At 34.5% G+C, this 17,771-nt stretch overlaps 1 protein-coding gene and 1 pseudogene across 9 annotated transcripts in view; both read left to right on the top strand.

Moving 5' to 3' along the window:
- TBCK (TBC1 domain containing kinase) overlaps positions 1 to 17,771 on the top strand; it is a 228,105-nt gene that overhangs the window by 83,506 nt on the left and 126,828 nt on the right. For all 9 annotated transcript variants that reach the window (XM_045056031.1, XM_023252881.2, XM_023252880.2 and 6 more), the window contains 7 exons: positions 5,008 to 5,107; positions 11,014 to 11,063; positions 11,245 to 11,374; positions 12,350 to 12,448; positions 14,074 to 14,136; positions 14,905 to 15,031; positions 16,553 to 16,603. In XM_045056031.1, the coding sequence (XP_044911966.1) occupies positions 5,008 to 5,107; positions 11,014 to 11,063; positions 11,245 to 11,374; positions 12,350 to 12,448; positions 14,074 to 14,136; positions 14,905 to 15,031; positions 16,553 to 16,603 (620 nt within the window). The remainder of the gene's footprint in view (positions 1 to 5,007; positions 5,108 to 11,013; positions 11,064 to 11,244; positions 11,375 to 12,349; positions 12,449 to 14,073; positions 14,137 to 14,904; positions 15,032 to 16,552; positions 16,604 to 17,771) is intronic.
- On the top strand, positions 7,765 to 9,834 carry LOC102899967 (annotated as a pseudogene).

Below are 17,771 nucleotides of genomic sequence, written 5' to 3' on the forward strand. Positions count from 1 at the left end.
CAATGACTCTAAACCCATATCTTTCTATAATAACACTGAATGTAAATAGACTAAATGCGCCAACCAAAAGGCATAGGGTATCAGAATGGATAAAAAAACAAGACCCATCTGTTTGCTGTCTACAAGAGACTCAGTTTAGACCTGAGGACACCTTAGGATTGAAAGTGAGGGGATGGAGAACTATCTATCATACTACTGGAAGTCAAAAGAAAGCTGGAATAGCCATACCTATATCAGACAAACTAGACTTTAAAGGCTGTAACAAGAGATGAAGAAGGACATTATATAATAATTACAGGGTCTATCCATCAAGAAGAACTAACAATTATAAATGTCTATGCGCCAAATACAGGAGCCCCCAAATATATAAAACAATTACTCACAAACATAAGCAACCTTATTGATAAGAACGTGGTAATTGCAGGGGACTTTAACACCCCACTTACAGAAATGGATAGATCATCTAGACACACGGTCAATAAAGAAACAAGGGCCCTGAATGATACATTGGATCAGATGGACTTGACAGATATATTTAGAACTCTGCATCCCAAAGCAACAGAATATACTTTCTTCTCAAGTGCACATGGAACATTCTCCAAGATAGATCACATACTGGGTCACAAAACAGCCCTTCATAAGTATACAAGAATTGAGATCATACCATGCATACTTTCAGACCACAATGCTATGAAGCTTGAAATCAACCACAGGAAAAAGTCTGGAAAACCTCCAAAAGCATGGAGGTTAAAGAACATCCTACTAAAGAATTAATGGGTCAACCAGGCAATTAGAGAAGAAATTAAAAAAATATATGGAAACAAACGAAAATGAAAATACAACAATCCAAACGCTTTGGGATGCAGCAAAGGCAGTCCTGAGAGGAAAATACATTGCAATCCAGGCCTATCTCAAGAAACAAGAAAAATCCCAAATACAAAATCTAACAGCACACCTAAAGGAAATAGAAGCAGAGCAGCAAAGACACCCCAAACCCAGCAGAAGAAGAGAAATAATAAAGATCAGAGCAGATATAAACAATATACAGTCTAAAAAAACTGTAGAGCAGATCAATGAAACCAAGAGTTGGTTTTTTGAAAAAATAAACAAAATTGATAAACCTCTAGTCAGGCTTCTCAAAAAGAAAAGGGAGATGACCTAAATAGATAAAATCTTGAATGGAAATGGAATTATTACAACCAATCCCTCAGAAATACAAGCAGTTATCAGGGGATACTATGAAAAATTATATGGCAACAAACTGGACAACCTGGAAGGAATGGACAAATTCCTAAACACCCACACACTTCCAAAACTCAAACAGGAAGAAATAAAAAACTTGAACAGACCCATAACTGGCAAAGAAACTGAATCAGTTATCAAAAATCTTCCAACAAATAAGAGTCCAGGACCAGATGGCTTCCCTGGGGAATTCTACCAGACATTTAAAGCAGAGATAATACCTATCCTTCTCAAGCTCTTCCAAAAAATAGAAAGGGAAGGAAAACTTCCAGACTCATTCTATGAAGCCAGAATTACTTTGATTCCTAAACCAGTAAAAAAAGAGAACTACAGGCCAATATCCTGGTGAATATGGATACAAAAATTCTCAATAAGATACTAGCAAATCGAATTCACCAGCATATAAAAAGAATTATTCACCATGGTCAAGTGGGATTCATTCTTGGGCTGCAGGGCTGCTTCAACATTCACAAATCAATCAATGTGATACATCCCATCAATAAAAGGTAAGAACCATATGATCCTGTCAATCGATGCATAAAAAGCATTTGACAAAATTCAGCATGCTTTCTTAATAAAAGCCCTTGTGAAAGTCGGGATAGGCGGAACATACTTAAACATCATAAAAGCCATTTATGAAGAGCCCACAGCGAATATCATCCTCAATGGGGAAAAACTGAGAGCTTTCCCCCTGAGATCAGGAACACGACAGAGATGTCCACTCTCACCGCTGTTGTTTAACATAGGTGTTGGAAGTGCTAGCATCAGCAAACAGACAACAAAAGGAAATAAAAGGCATCAAAATGGGCAAAGATGAAGTCAAGGTTTCACTTTTTGCAGATGGCATGATACTATACATGGAAAACTCAATAGACTCCACCAAAAGTCTGCTAGAACTGATACATGATTTCAGCAAAGTCGCAGGATACAAAATCAATGTACAGAAATCAGTTGCATTCTTATACACTAATAATGAAGCAACAGAAAGACAAATACAGAAACTGATCCCATTCACAATTGCACCAAGAAGCCTAAAATACCTAGGAATAAACCTAACCGAAGATGTAAAAGATCTGTATGCTGAAAACTATAGAAAGCTTATGAAGGAAATTGAAGATATAAAGAAATGGAAAAACATTCCGTGCTCATGGGTTGGAAGAATAAATATTGTTAAAATGTCAATACCACCAAAGCTATCTACACATTCAGTGCAATCCCAATCAAAATTGCACCAGCATTCTTCTCGAAGCAAGAACAAGCAATCCTAAAATTTGTATGGAACCATAAAAGACCCCGAATAGCCAAAGTAATTTTGAAGAAGACCAAAGTGGGAGGCATCACAATCCCAGACTTTAGCCTCTACTACAAAGCTGTCATCATCAAGACAGCATGGTATTGGCACAAAAAGAGACACATTGACCAACAGAATAGAATAGAAACCCCAGAATTAGACCCACAAAAGTATGGCCAACTAATCTTTGACAAAGCAGGAAAGAATATTCAATGGAAAAAAGACAGTCTTTTTAACAAATGGTGCTGGGAGAACTGGACAGCAACATGCTGAAGGATGAAACTACACCACTTCCTTACAGCATTCACAAAATAAACTCAAAATGGATGAAGGACCTGAGTGTGAGACAGGAAACCATCAAAACCCTAGAGGAGAAAACAGGAAGAAATCCCTCTGACCTCAGCGGCAGCAATTTCTTACTTGACACATCCCCAAAGGCAAGGGAATTAAAAGCAAAAATGAACTATTGGGACCTCATGAAGATAAAAAGCTTCTGCACAGCAAAGGAAACAGGCAACAAAACTAAAAGGCAACCGACAGAATGGGAAAAGATATTTGCAAATGACCTATCAGATAAAGGGCTAGTATCCAAAATCTATAAAGAACTCACCAAACTCTACACCAGAAAAACAAATAATCCAGTGAAAACATGGGCAGAAAACGTGAATAGACACTTTTCTAAAGAAGACATCCAGATGGCCAACAGGCACATGAAAAGATGCTCAACATCGCTCCTCATCAGGGAAATACAAATCAAAACCACACTCAGATAACCACCTCACACCAGTCAGAATGGCTAAAATGAACAAATCAGTAGGCTATTGATGCTGGAGAGGATATGGAGAAACGGGAACCCTCTTGCACTGTTGGTGGGAATGCAAACTGGTGCAGCCGATCTGGAAAACAGTGTGGAGGTTCCTCAAAAAATTAAAAATAGGTCTACTCTATGACCCAGCAATAGTACTGCTAAGAATTTACCCAAGGAATACAGGAGTGCTGATGCATAGGGGCACTTGCACCCCAATGTTTATAGCAGCACTTTCAACAATAGCCAAATTATGGAAAGAGCCTAAATATCCATCAACTGATGAACGGATAAAGAAATTGTGGTTTATATACACAATGGAATACTATGTGGCAATGAGAAAGAATGAAATATGGCCTTTGTAGCAACGTGGATGGAACTGGAGAGTGTTATGCTAAGTGAAATAAGTCATACAGAGAAAGACAGATACCATATGTTTTCACTCATATGGGGACCTTGAGAAACTTAACAGAAGACCATGGGGCAGGGGAAGGAAAAAAAAAATGTTAGAGAGAGAGGGAGCCAAAACATAAGAGACTCCTAAAAACTGAGAACAGAGGGTTGATGAGCAGTGGGAGGGAGGAGAGGGTGGGTGATGGGTATTGAGGAGGGCACCTGTTGGGATGAGCACTGGGTGTTGTATGCAAACCAATTTGACAATAAATTTCATATTTAAAAAAAATTATAAAAAAGAATGGTAATATTCAAGAGAGTTAATAAATATGAGTAACTTTTTTATTTCCAATTACATTTGTAAATGTAAATATACTCTATGGCTTTGTTGCTTGTCCTAGAAATCAGCATGGTGCTAAATCACTGTTGAGAAAACTGCAGAACTGCATAATATCTTGGACATCATCATATAAATTAGATTGAAAGTTAAATTAACAGTAGAACTCTAAGAACCAAAGTTGTTACTGTTCCATTGCTCTTTATATTTATTCATAAAGATGTGAACCTCAATCTCCTGAGTTTACACCAGTGCTTTAAATTTTAATTTTACATTTTGGGACTAGATTTGTTCATTGTAGGTAACAAGGAAAATCGCCTGCTGGTCATATTTTCTTCACATGTTAAATTTTTAGTTTATTTGAATAGATCACTGGTTCTCTACTTTTTCTCCCTCTTAAGCTGATTTTTAAGTCAGTTATATTTCTCACACATTGAATTAAGCAGAACACCAGAATATAAGATGATGGAAATTCCAAGTATATGTAAATTTTCAAAATTAATTCTCTGAAATCCTAGAAAAATTTTATGCATTTATTATTCACTATCCTTTTTCTCGAGAATTTACTATTGTGATGTTTCTTCTTTTATCATTTTTCACTCATATAAACTTCCTCAGTAGCACATATAAATAGTATCAAGAGAGTAATTTTAGCATTGAATCTGCATGAACGAAGAGGATAAATCCTACTCTTGTGTTCCTAAAATGCTTTATATTTGTATACTATATTCAGACCAAGTCAACTTATATTTAAAAAGAATTGTTGGGTGAAATTTCAACCAGCAATTGCATATTTTTAATTAACTCATTAAGTCTAAAACTTACTTATTTTTTTAATGAGGGATTGATGATTTAGAATAAATTTTATTTTGCAGAAGAAACAATAAATCAGATTTTGTGTGCTCATTAAGATAATGATCTTTTTTAATCTCCTTTCAGTTTTCTCTTTGAAGATGGTGAAAGCTTTGGGCAAGGTCGAGACAGAAGCTCACTGTTGGATGACACCACTGTGACGTTGTCATTATGCCAGCTAAGGAATGTAAGAATGGTGTTTTGACAAATCTGCCTCAGATATTTTTTTAATGAAACCTTACACATGAACCCTTGAATGCCTCCCTAATCTCATAAAATATGTCAGAATTTCTTCAAGTTATGTGCCCTGGAGTGACATTGTTGGGAAATAGGATCTATGCATCATCAGCTTTATGTATGTTGTCCGATCATTCACAAAAGTAGTTGTATCTGTTTATCTTTTTACCATCATTGAATAAGATTTCTCATTTTCCATATACATGATAACACATGGTATTATCAAATATTTAAAAAATTATTGCTCTAGGCGTGCCTGGGTGGCTCAGTTGGTTAAGCATATGACTCTTGATTTCAGCTCAGGTCATGATCTCACAGTTCATGAGATTGAGCCCCACATCGGTCTCTGCACTGACAGAGACAGAGCCTGCTTGGGATTCCCTCTCTGTCCCACCCTCCCCCGCCACACACACACACCTCTCTCAAACAAACATTGTTTTAAAATTGTTGTTCTAAAAGGTGTAGAATAGTAAATTTCTATAATACTAATTTTAATTCCCTGATTTTAATGCACTTATGAGTCTCTTCATATTTCTTAGCATCCTGCTTACCTCTTCTATACTACATTACTAGTTCATATCTTTTGTCAATTTTTTTACTGAGTGATTTCTTATTGATTTGAGGACTTTGAAATATATATTCCAAATATGGAGTTTTTGTTGGCTATATGTAGTGCAATATCTTCAAATCTGTGGCTCTACCTTTACCTTTTGATGGTGTCCTTTATATGATATTCCTAGGTGTAGATTTTCTTTTGGTATTTATCCTGCTTGATGTTCTAAGTTTCCTGGATCTTTGTTATTTGATGTCTTTAATTTTGAAAACTTCTGTCATTATTATTTCAAATATTTCTTCTGTTTCTTTCTTTCTCCTTCTTCTGATGTTTCTATAACACCTAGGTTACATCTTTTGATTCTTTATTAGAATTTTTACCTCTATGCTTATATTACCCACCTGTTCTTACATGTTGTCCACTTTTTTCCGTAGAGCCCTTAGCATATTAATCATAGTTATTTTAAATTTCTGGCCTGATAATTCCAAACTCTCTCCCATAGCTGAAGCTGGTTCTGAAGCTTGCTTTATTTCTTCAGAGTGTCTTTTTCACATTTTAGCATGCCCTGCAATTTTTTGTTGAAACCTTGACATAATCTTCCAGTAAAAGAAACTGTGGTATATAGGCATTAGCTCAAGATGTCATGTTTATCTAGCTGTTTATTATTTGTGTAGCTTTTTTGTCAGAATCTAAAATTTCCTCAGCTACCCTTGTTCTTGTTCCACTTGGTGTCTTTGGGTTTCCCTAGAGACTTTTTAAAATGGGGTCTGAGGCCTTTTCTTTCAGCTGGAATTCCCTTTTACATAGGAGCTCCATTGACATGGAAGTAAAGAAGGGAAGGGAAGGGAAAGAGTTCTATAATCCTATGATTAGGTCTCAGCCTTTTAGTGAACCGGTGTCTCTGGCCATGACCTTCGCATACACTTCTCAGCTTCCTTCCTTACCCTATTAGGAGAGACAAGATGGCTAAAGGGAGTTAGAATTGGGTATTCTTCCCCACATCAATGACTGGAGATGGCTAAAGTTGGATATACCCAACGACCACAGTTTTTTCTTTACTTGAATATAGCAGGGTGTCCTCTAGTCTGGCTCCCTGTTAATCAGGTGCCCAAGTCTTTGTCCCATTGTGCTCTAAAACCCCAGGCCACAATTATCAATACACTTTATTGATAGCTTATAACTTTTCTCTCTAAGCCCAGCTTTGGGTCTATCACTGCATTTTTCTTACATTTTTAGGCTTTTCCTGTCATTTAGTATTTTAGAAATTATATAGTAGGAGAGAATTAGAATCTCTTATTTTCCATGATGCAAGGAATAGAAAATTTAAATATATAATTACTACTACTTGATACACTAAACTTATCATCTCTTTAAAGAAGAATGTATATAGTGGGTTAAGTAAATAGCAGTACAAAGCAACAAACAATAAACTACATCCAAATGTATGTTTTCAACTGACTTGATTTTACTCTTAATTTGTTTATTTTTTAAGGTTTTTATTTAAATTCTAGTTTGTTAACCTATACTGTAATACTGGTTTCAAGAGTAGAATTTCATGATTCATCACTTACATATAACGCCCAGTGCTTGTCATCACAAGTGCTTCCTTAATGCCCATCACCCATCTAGCCCATCTCCCCACCCACCTCACTCCACCAACCCTGTTTGTTCTCTGTCATTAAAAGTCTCTTATAGTTTGCTTCTCTCTTTCTTTTTTTCCCCTTCCCACATGTTCTTCTGCTTTGTTTCTTAAATTCTACATATGAATGAAATCATATGGTATTTGTCTTTCTCTGATGAACTTATTTCATTAAGCATAATGCACTCTAGCTGCATCCAGGCATTGCAAATGGCGAGATTTCATTCTTTTTAATGGTTGAGTAATATTCCATTGTATATATTGTTTCTTTAACTTAAATATAACCCAAAGTAGGGGCACCTGGATGGCTCAGTCTGACTTCGGCTCAGATCATGATCTCAGTTTGTGAGTTCAAGCCCCACATCGGGCTCTGTGCTGACAGCTCCGAGCCTGAAGCCTGCTTTGGATTCTATGTCTCCCTCGCTCTCTGCCCCTCCCTGACTCATGCTCTCTCTCTCAAAAAATAAATAAACATTAAAAAAAGTTTTTAAAAAGATTTAAATAGAACCCAAACTATGTAAACGTAAGTTAAATGAATACAAGATTTCAATTTTACTTTCTCAATTGCCTTATATTTCCACTTTTGAAATTTAAAATACTTTTTTTCTGTAATTATTAATCAAAATGAGAGAGAGAGGGAGAGAGAGAAAGTTACTTTTGGGTTGAGCTTCCAGGTGTCCACAGGGTTCTCTGAGTTCTCTCCCAAGTGTATATGCAATTCAAAATGTCACACCCATCCCCCAAAACTAAGCCCTCCAACCCCCAGCAACCCCTGAGTCTTTTTTGACATGGACATCGGAGGGCAGTGAGTTGGTTGAATTGTCTTAGAATTGTTTGCAGATGTTGTACCCAAAACTGTAGAAAATTTCTGTGCATTGTGTAGAGGAGAAAAAGGCATTGGACTCACCACCGGAAACCTCTCCATTTCAAGGATGCCCTTTTCATCGATTATTAAGAAATTTATGATTCAGGGTAGAGACTTCTCAAAACAAAATGGGACAGGTGGAGAAAATATTGATGGGACAGGTGGAGGATGAAAATTTCTCTTACAAGCTTAACCAGGACGGTTTATTGAGCACGGCAAATGTGGGCTGCGATACAAATGGTTCTCAGTTCTTATCACAACAGATCCCACTCCTCGTTTGGAAGGAAACATGTGGTATTTGGTCAAGTAATTAAAGAAATGGGTGTGGCAAGGATACTGGGAAATGTAGAAGTGAAAGGTAAAAAAACCTGCCAAATTGTGTGTTACTACAGAATGTGGGGAATTGAAGGAGGGGAATGATTGGGACGTATTCCCAATAGATGTTCTGGTGACAGTCATCCAGATTTCCCTGAGGATGTAGATAGAGACTTAAAAGATATAGATAAAATTTTACTAATAACAGAAAACTTAAAAAAAATTATAAATACTTTTTTCAAATCCCAGAACTGGGAGATGGCCACTAAGAAAACACAAAAGTTTTAAGATATGTGAAACGTTCATGGCTGTTACTAAGAAGGCAGACAGATCAAAGCTGCAACCTATAGCTTTAAATTGCATGCCGAACATTGGTGCTTATAAACTGAAGATGTCAAATTGGCAGGGAGCAATTGACAATTACTTGGAAGCTCTTGAACTAGACCCATCAAATACTAAAGCATTGTACTGCAGAGCTCAAGGATGACAAGGATTAAAAGAATACCATCAAGCATTGGCTGAACTTAAGAAAGCTCAGGAGACAGCACCAGAAGATAAAGTCATCCAGGCAGAATTGCTGAAAGTCAGACAAGATAAAGGCACAGAAAGATAAAGAGAAGACAGCATAGGAGCACCTAGGTGGCTCAGTTGGTTGACTGTCTGACTTCAGCTCAGGTCATGATCTCTCCGTTTGTGAGTTTGAGCCCCACGTCAGGCTCTGCACTGACATCTCAGAGCTGGAGCCTGCTTCGGATTCGGTGTCTCTCTTTCTGCCTCTGTCCTTCCCCACTTGTGCTCTCTCTATCAAAAGTAAATAAATAAACACTAAAATTAAAAAAAAAAAAAAAGAAGACAGCATATGCAAAAATGTTTGCCTAATAGTAAATTGTTTTACTTAAATATGTACTGATTGTATAAAGGCAATAAAAAAAATGTAAAGGTTTTTGTCACATCTCTGATGTGTTTCTTTGATACTTCCATTTCCCATTGTTCACAGTTTAGGGATACTGAAAAGGGTTCACTCCAAATAAAAGTGTTAAAAAAAGTTATTTATGTTTCTGATTTTTAAAATAATATGGAGACCAAATAACAATTTTTACCTTAGACTTTTCTGTATTTTTCTCTTAAGTACAAATTTTTGGTACCAAAAAAAGCAGAAGAGACACTTAAAATCTATGATTCTTAGGACAGTATAATCCAAACTTTAAAACAATGTGCATATTGGGGCGCCTGGGTGGCGCAGTCGGTTAAGCGTCCGACTTCAGCCAGGTCACGATCTCGCGGTCCGTGAGTTCGAGCCCCGCGTCGGGCTCTGGGCTGATGGCTCAGAGCCTGGAGCCTGTTTCCGATTCTGTGTCTCCCTCTCTCTCTGCCCCTCCCCCGTTCATGCTCTGTCTCTGTCCCAAAAATAAATAAACGTTGAAAAAAAAATTAAAAAAAAAAACAATGTGCATATTAATAATGCAGCAAAATTTGGGAAAATCTTATTCTTCTACTTAGTATCAAAATCCATGAAAGAGATACCTAAAATTTAGAGGCAAAATGGGATAAAATCTATGGCACATCAGAACTGAGAGAAAAGCCAGGCATAAATTCCTTGTTTGCCAGGTTCTTAGTTGTGGGTAAAAGATTTTTCTTTGGCTTTAAAAAATTCTGAGAATAACTCACATGGGTGAGTGCACAATAACTCTAATCAATGGAAGATCAATGCTGCCTAAACACAGAGCTTGAACTTCTGTGTCAGTCCCCACAGGAACAGGTACTCGGCCCTCAAGTTGGACATTGGACTGAAGAACAGAGCAGCAGGCAAGACAGCATTAACTTTAATCACCCTACTTAGGATGTGTCTAAGGTTTTACTTTACTACTGCCTGCCTTCTTATGTTTTTAAAGAATATCTATAATCCTGGCAATATTATTATTTGGAATAACAGTTATTATAATAAGTTTGTGAAAAAAATTAGAAAATTGAATTTTGCCAGTTGATTTACCAGCTATTTGAATCATGCACATTCAAAGTATGATGTAAGAAATTCTTTTGAATCCTTTTTATTAGCACCTTTTGTCTTAGTTTGTGTCAGTGTCAAAGCAAAAATAAATCTGACTTCAGTTTTAAATTAAGGGGTATGTGTTAAAAGGTACCTTTTTTTTTACATAATATTCATATGATTTAAAAATGTCTCCATTTACTCAGTTTTATACTAATGTTAGTAATTCTGCATTGTGTTTGGAAAACTGTCATAATCAGTGTCTAACATTTATAAGAAATTCCCAAGGTAAAAAATCAAAAAGAATATTCTTCACAGCTAAACTCACTAGAGGCTTGGTATAGTTGCATGTTTATGGTAGGAATGAATTTTAGATTCTGTTTTATAGTTTTTTGGTATCTTCATAAATATCTATCTTTTACATATTTTTTAAAAATAAAGAATAGTATTTCTGTCTCAGATCTTAAATATCATAAATATTTTCTCTTTAAATTCAGAGATTAAAAGATGTTGGTGGAGAAGCATTTTACCCACTACTTGAAGATGAGTGAGTATATATATATATTCTTTTACCATTATTTTTCTTTTCTGTTCATATTAAATTGAGAAGAAGCTTGCACATTTTCTTTGAAAATTATTTCCTAAATAGAGTACAAAAATGTGGTGTTTTGTTTTTTTTTAATTTTATAACTTTGGTCAGTTTTTCTGCTTTTGTTTCTCTTTTATAGCCAGTCTAATTTACCTCATTCAAACAGCAATAATGAGTTGTCTGCAGCTGCCACTCTCCCTTTAATCATCAGAGAGAGGGACACAGAGTACCAACTAAACAGAATCATTCTCTTTGACAGGCTGCTAAAGGTAGGGATTCAAAAGTGTAAAGAGCCCATATACAATCTTTATTTTTTATTTCATTAGTAATTCTTAGGGAATCTCAAGGTCATGAGAACACTAATTTTTATGACCTATCTTATATGCTTAACTTTAATACTAAAAATGACTCATGTTCATAGTAAATAAAATTAAAAAGTAAAACAAGATGAAGGCATCTATGCAAAACCATAGACAAAAGATTAATTATTATCCTTGCTATTTAAAGAACACTTAAAAATAAACAGGAAAAAGGATGATCATTGGAACAGAGAAATGGGTAAAAAAACATAGTAGAAATACAACTAGTCAATAAGTCTATTCAAAATATGTATCCTCACCAGGAATGAAAAAATATAGACCTTTATTTTTCATATTGAATTATCAAAGTGAGCAAATGTATATTGAGATTGGAACTCTCATTCTTTTGGAGTGTTAAGTTGGTTGAAACATTCTATAAATCTATTTTAAATTATGTATTAAGAGCCTCAACAACATCCATACCTCGTGTCCTATTAATTCTCTTCTAGAAATGCCTCCTAAAGCACAAATTTATAAAGACAGATTTATATGTAAGCTTATAGAAGTAACCTTAATAATAACTTTTATTTATTGAATACTTTCTGTATCACTTGATATTTTACAAAGTGCCTTATGCGTTATTTAACCCATATGAGACTGGTAATATTATTCTCCATAAGAGTCATTCATAATTCTTCCAGAGCACAAAACAGAGAGGAATGATTAAAAACAGGAGATTCAGCTCCTCTCTTTGACTGTATTATATAAGGTCTACAGAGGATAGGGAACTATTCCATTACTAACTTATATGTATTATTAATACCAGGCAAAATAATTTCAGATACTTGGAAGTTTATTTCAGGTCACTTTTACCTCTGTCGTTGTTTAGATTAAAGATGGCACTTGGCTACTTGAGATTTTTTTCATATCTTTTTTTATCTATAGGCTTATCCATATAAAAAAAATCAAATCTGGAAGGAAGCACGAGTTGACATTCCTCCTCTTATGAGAGGTTTAACATGGGCTGCTCTTCTGGGAGTTGAGGTAAGAAAGAAAAGAGGTTAGAGGTTGATTAATAATATTAAGAAAGAAGGAAGAAGGAAAGTGCTTTCTGAATAACTATTTTCCATGTTGTTAAAAAATTACATAATAAAATTTGAGTATTAAGATTATTTGACAATTTTTAGTGAAAGGACTAGAGGAAAAGAATAGACTAGATAGAATAGAAAAATATGATTGAAGTCTTGTTAGATTTATGCTATTTAATATTTCATTTAATAGAGGTCAAATCAGAATATTTAAAATATATATCAGTTATATTGTCCTTTTGAATATGTTCATTTACAAATAGGATTGCCTATTTATAGGTAGTTCTAAGATGGGAGAAATCTTCCACTCCAATTTGAACCTTGTCAAAAATCATTAATATAATTTAGTGCCTTTTAGTACATGCTGCCGAGAGAAATAGCTACTTTGTCTTCTATAATACCTTATCTGTGGCAGTGAGAAAAAGAGAGGTGTCACATTATTAGGGTGACTTGTGGTACTAATAGAGACTTTGTTGACAGTAGTCTTGATAATGGGCCAAATCATTGCCAAATTTTTTCATTTCCTGTCAATTTCTTTGTCATCCTGCTTTCCTAGATTCTGTTAAAGATATCTTATGGATATCCATCACCTATTTTTTGGTGTGTGAGTTCTCCCAAGTATATTTAAGCCTTTTAACTCTCCATTGAAAGAATTATTTTCTTCATTCCTGATTTTTTTTTTTTTGGTGAAAGTCTATAAATATCTTTGAGTTTAGTTGGTTGTTTTATGAGAATACCTATTGTTCCATACCATATGATAATAATTTGAACTGTAGAACCATATAATGCTAAAGTTCAAGATGACTTCCAAGGTCAGGTTGTCCAAATATCTCATAAAATAGATGTGCCAGAGATGTTGACATATCCTATAATATCAGAGTTTGAACCCCAAATTCCTAGCTCTTTTCTACCATTATAGTAAACCAGAGAATTAAGAAGAATCGTTCTATATTTGGTTGTGTAGAACATGACCAAAATTTAAAGTGGTTTATTCAGTTATTCCTTCTGTAGTGGTATAAATGGAAAATGCAAATGATCTCTTTAATCCCTTAATGATTCCATTAGGGATTCCACATGGTATTTCATTCTTTATCCCAAATCTTTTCCTCCTAGTGCTGAACTCCTTCAAACAGTTTTATTTTATTTTTGCTTTTATTTTCAACTTTAACAGGAAAATTTCTCAAGGGATGACTACCCCCCCCCTTTTTCTTTTTAATTTCTTCATGAAACTTACTATGTTTGAGATAACAATGAATAGAGCATTAAGGCTGTGCTGTGCTGTGTTGTGGAGACTGGAAGAACAGCTAAGCATACTCATTAGCTGAGTGACTCAACATATTTGTCATCTTGTGTGTATAATTCAAATGTCTGCCTAAGCAAAATGGCATATTATCATGGACATTCATCACAGAATGTCACAGATGTAGAGAATTTTTCTAAAATGATGCTTTGGGTTTGAATGTGCATATCTATAATTGGGTGTGTTTTCAAAGATAGATGTTTATAAAAACTATATTTTGCCTAAGTTAATAATTTATTAAGGATATGATGAATTAATATATCTTCTCTTATTTTTTGCAGGGGGCTATCCATGCCAAATACGATGCAATTGATAAAGACACTCCAATTCCTACAGATAGACAAGTATGATTTAGATTTTCTTAAACAACCTAAGATAATTCTGCCAAATCTTTAACTTTTAGAAGACAGGAGGAATTTTCTTGAGTAGGAATAATCAGCAGCCACTATATGCATATGGTGGTAGAGTAAGCATAGTTCTTACTAATTATAATTTATTGAGTTAGAACTGTTCCTTAAAGGAGTTTAAGTAACTTTTCCTAATAATTGTTATTTATTTATTTATAATTTTTTTTTAAGCTTTAGAGAGAGAAAGCACAAGCAGGGGAAAGAGGCAGAGGAACAGAAAGAGTGAGAGAGAGAGAGAGAGAGAGAGAGAGAGAGAGAGAGAGAGAGAGAGAGAGAGAATCTTAAGCAGGTTTCATGCTCAGTGCAGAGGCCAATGCAGGTCTCAAACCCATGACCCTGGGATCATGACCTGAGCCAAAATCAAGAGTCAGATGCTTAACTGACTGAGCCACCTAGGGGCCCCAATAATTTTACTCTTTTATCTGAAGAAATTGCCCTTTATTTAGACCAGCTTATAAAGGAAGGTTTTTTGAAAACTATATTAATACATACCTTTTCAATAGAAATGATCTGCTTTTTTGTTTAAGTATAAACACAACTGTTTTGGTGTTTCCAGAGGACTAATATAAAATTTAAAAACTTCAGAAACCAGGATTATGTAGGTGGTCTGTTTTGAAATTCAAGATGCAGTCTTCCTTTTTGTTATCTTGGGTTTATTGCAAATCACTTTATTACAATTCCACCTTATTGTTTTTGCTATTTTAGATTGAAGTGGATATTCCTCGTTGTCATCAGTACGATGAACTGCTGTCATCACCAGAAGGTCATGCAAAATTTAGGCGTGTATTAAAAGCCTGGGTCGTGTCTCATCCTGATCTTGTGTATTGGCAAGGTAACTTTTTTCTCCCAATTACTAAGACTCTTTTTGAAGTATTAGGAGCATGTTGAATAACTGACAATTTAAAAAATTAAAATATCAAAGTATCCTTGGCTTTGAAGAAAGTTGATACTGAAGCTATGATCTATTTTTTGAGAGAATTTTTTGTTAAACTTTGTCTAAATGCCTACTAGATATTATTTAAATGCAAGATATTTATTGAAACAATTTGCCATAATGTTGATTAGGAGAGTAGGAACAATATTTTGTGCTATTGGGATCTTTGGGGATACTTTTCTTAATGCTTATACAAATCATGAAATAATATTATACTATAAATAATTTGGAGCTAGTTGATATTCTTGGCATTTAATGATTTACAACTTTGGTTATCATGGTTATTAGATATTAGGGAACAGGATGTCATCCTAAACTGCTCATTTAATTTATCTCTCCTGTTTTAAATAACCTTAATTTTCCATATCCTTGATTTTTAGCTTTTCTCATTATTATTTTTGTAGCCATTGATAAATTAATGAATCAGACACCCATTCTTCCTTCCCAGTTCTATTTTTTAAGTTGTTATGAACAGTAGTTTTTATATTTTATATCTCAATTTCTGACTGAACTTAAAATGAAGCTATTATTTTTTCTAGCCCTGTCCATTTTAGAGTTCCAGATCTTCCTAACAATTGTAGTCTTATGTACCTTCCTTCAGCATGACAACATATGAACAGCAGTATTATCAATAAAAGAAATATGTAATATGTTTGTATTTTACTTCACAATTTTTAAAAGAATTCTTTTCATCATCCCAGAGAAACTTGTAGGACAAATCTCCATCTTCAAGATAAGGAAATATGCTTGGAGATGTTAAGTGATTGCCAAGATCACACAGGGTCAGAAATGGGACTGTATTCTAAACCTCCTATCAATTTTACATTTTTCTATCACTGTGTGTCTCTCTCTAACTAATAATATTGATAATAATAGCTGATTTGTATTGGGCATTTACTATATATATATTACTATATTTACTATATACCATTTACTATATATACTATAGTATATAGTACTATATACTATATACTATATATACTATATAGTATATACTATATATTATCAGTTACTCCTCACAGTACCCCATGATGTAATCTGTTTCTGGATGGATAATACTTATAATGCTTGGGGCGCCTGGGTGGCGCAGTCGGTTAAGCGTCCGACTTCAGCCAGGTCACGATCTCGCGGTCCGTGAGTTCGAGCCCCGTGTCAGGCTCTGGGCTGATGGCTCAGAGCCTGGAGCCTGTTTCCGATTCTGTGTCTCCCTCTCTCTCTGCCCCTCCCCCGTTCATACTCTGTCTCTCTCTGTCCCAAAAATAAATAAACGTTGAAAAAAAAAATTAAAAAAAAAAATGTTTAATACTTATAATGCTTAATCTACATAGCAGTAATTCAGGGAGCTGAATAAGGTATGTACATATGCACTTATACTGATTTATGTTTATTGAATTCTTTCCCCCAACCCCTTCCTATCAGGTCTTGATTCGCTTTGTGCTCCATTCCTATATTTAAATTTTAATAATGAAGGTAAGCCTATTTATCATTTAAACAATCATTATACGTATTCTAAAATATTTTATTCATACAGGAAAGGTTTTTGTTTTTGTTATAAGGTTCTTGCTCTCTTTACCTGGTAGATACTGTAAATTTCTGACATAATCTGCTAGACTCACTTTAGAGGATGTAAAGGATTAATTTATTACTAGAGTTTTAGTTGTGACCAGGCAGTGACTAGAAATTTAGGGAGAATCTGATTATGAATTCATCTTCTTTGGTGACCACTTAATGAAACTTTGGAGAAAACCTTGACTTCTTTGGAGATTAGCTTTAGTCTATATATACTTTCTAAACAGTTTGTAAAGAAATCAGTAGTGCTCTTGTATCTCCAAAGCTGATTATTTCAGTCATTCCTTGATGAAGACTTACCCTTCCTCTTGAACCCATACAGTACTTTGTATTTCTGAAAATTTATCTTGTGTAAGTTTTGTATTTTAGTAATTTATACAGTAATATAGTAACCCTTTCTTTGGTTCGCAGCTTTTTTAAATGGTAGGTTTTTTTTTTAATTTCCTGCCCCCTCTTATAATGCCTCTTTTATAGTAGGATTCTCAAAAAATATATGTTAAATTTAATTGATTCTAATCCCCAACGATATCACATACAGAGACCATTACCCTATAGAATATGAATCTCTAGAAGTCTCAATCTCAGAATCTCCATCTTCTCAAATTCTATTTCATATGAGAATTTATAAAGATTTCAGGAATAGAGATAGCACAATCCCAGAAAACTAAAATTTCACTATTAAAATAATTTTTAAAGTACACTGCTCTTCGAAATCAATATTCATTAATCTCGACCAGAGATTTTGCTATGTTTAGTTAAGCAAAGTCTAGTATCACATGCATCGATCCTAGAATAAGAGATCTGTCTTTGAAAGAATAATTTATGACTAGAGTTCCTAAATCCAAAGTTCTCAGACTCTTTTGTTTGTATCTAGAAAAATAAAGGATCTTAAAGTTGGTATAGCTCATTAATAATGATCATTTTTAGAATTTTTTTAAATTATAAAGTTCTAAGTAATAAAAGTTTTTATTATTGTGGGATGATTGCCACACTAGTTTGAAATTGAAATTCAGTAGGGTGGTTATCTTTTGTTGTCCAAAATGTTTTCTTTATTTTTAAAGGATAGAGG

This window comes from Felis catus, chromosome B1 (assembly GCF_018350175.1).
Source record: "Felis catus isolate Fca126 chromosome B1, F.catus_Fca126_mat1.0, whole genome shotgun sequence".
Taxonomy (NCBI): Eukaryota; Metazoa; Chordata; class Mammalia; order Carnivora; family Felidae; genus Felis; species Felis catus.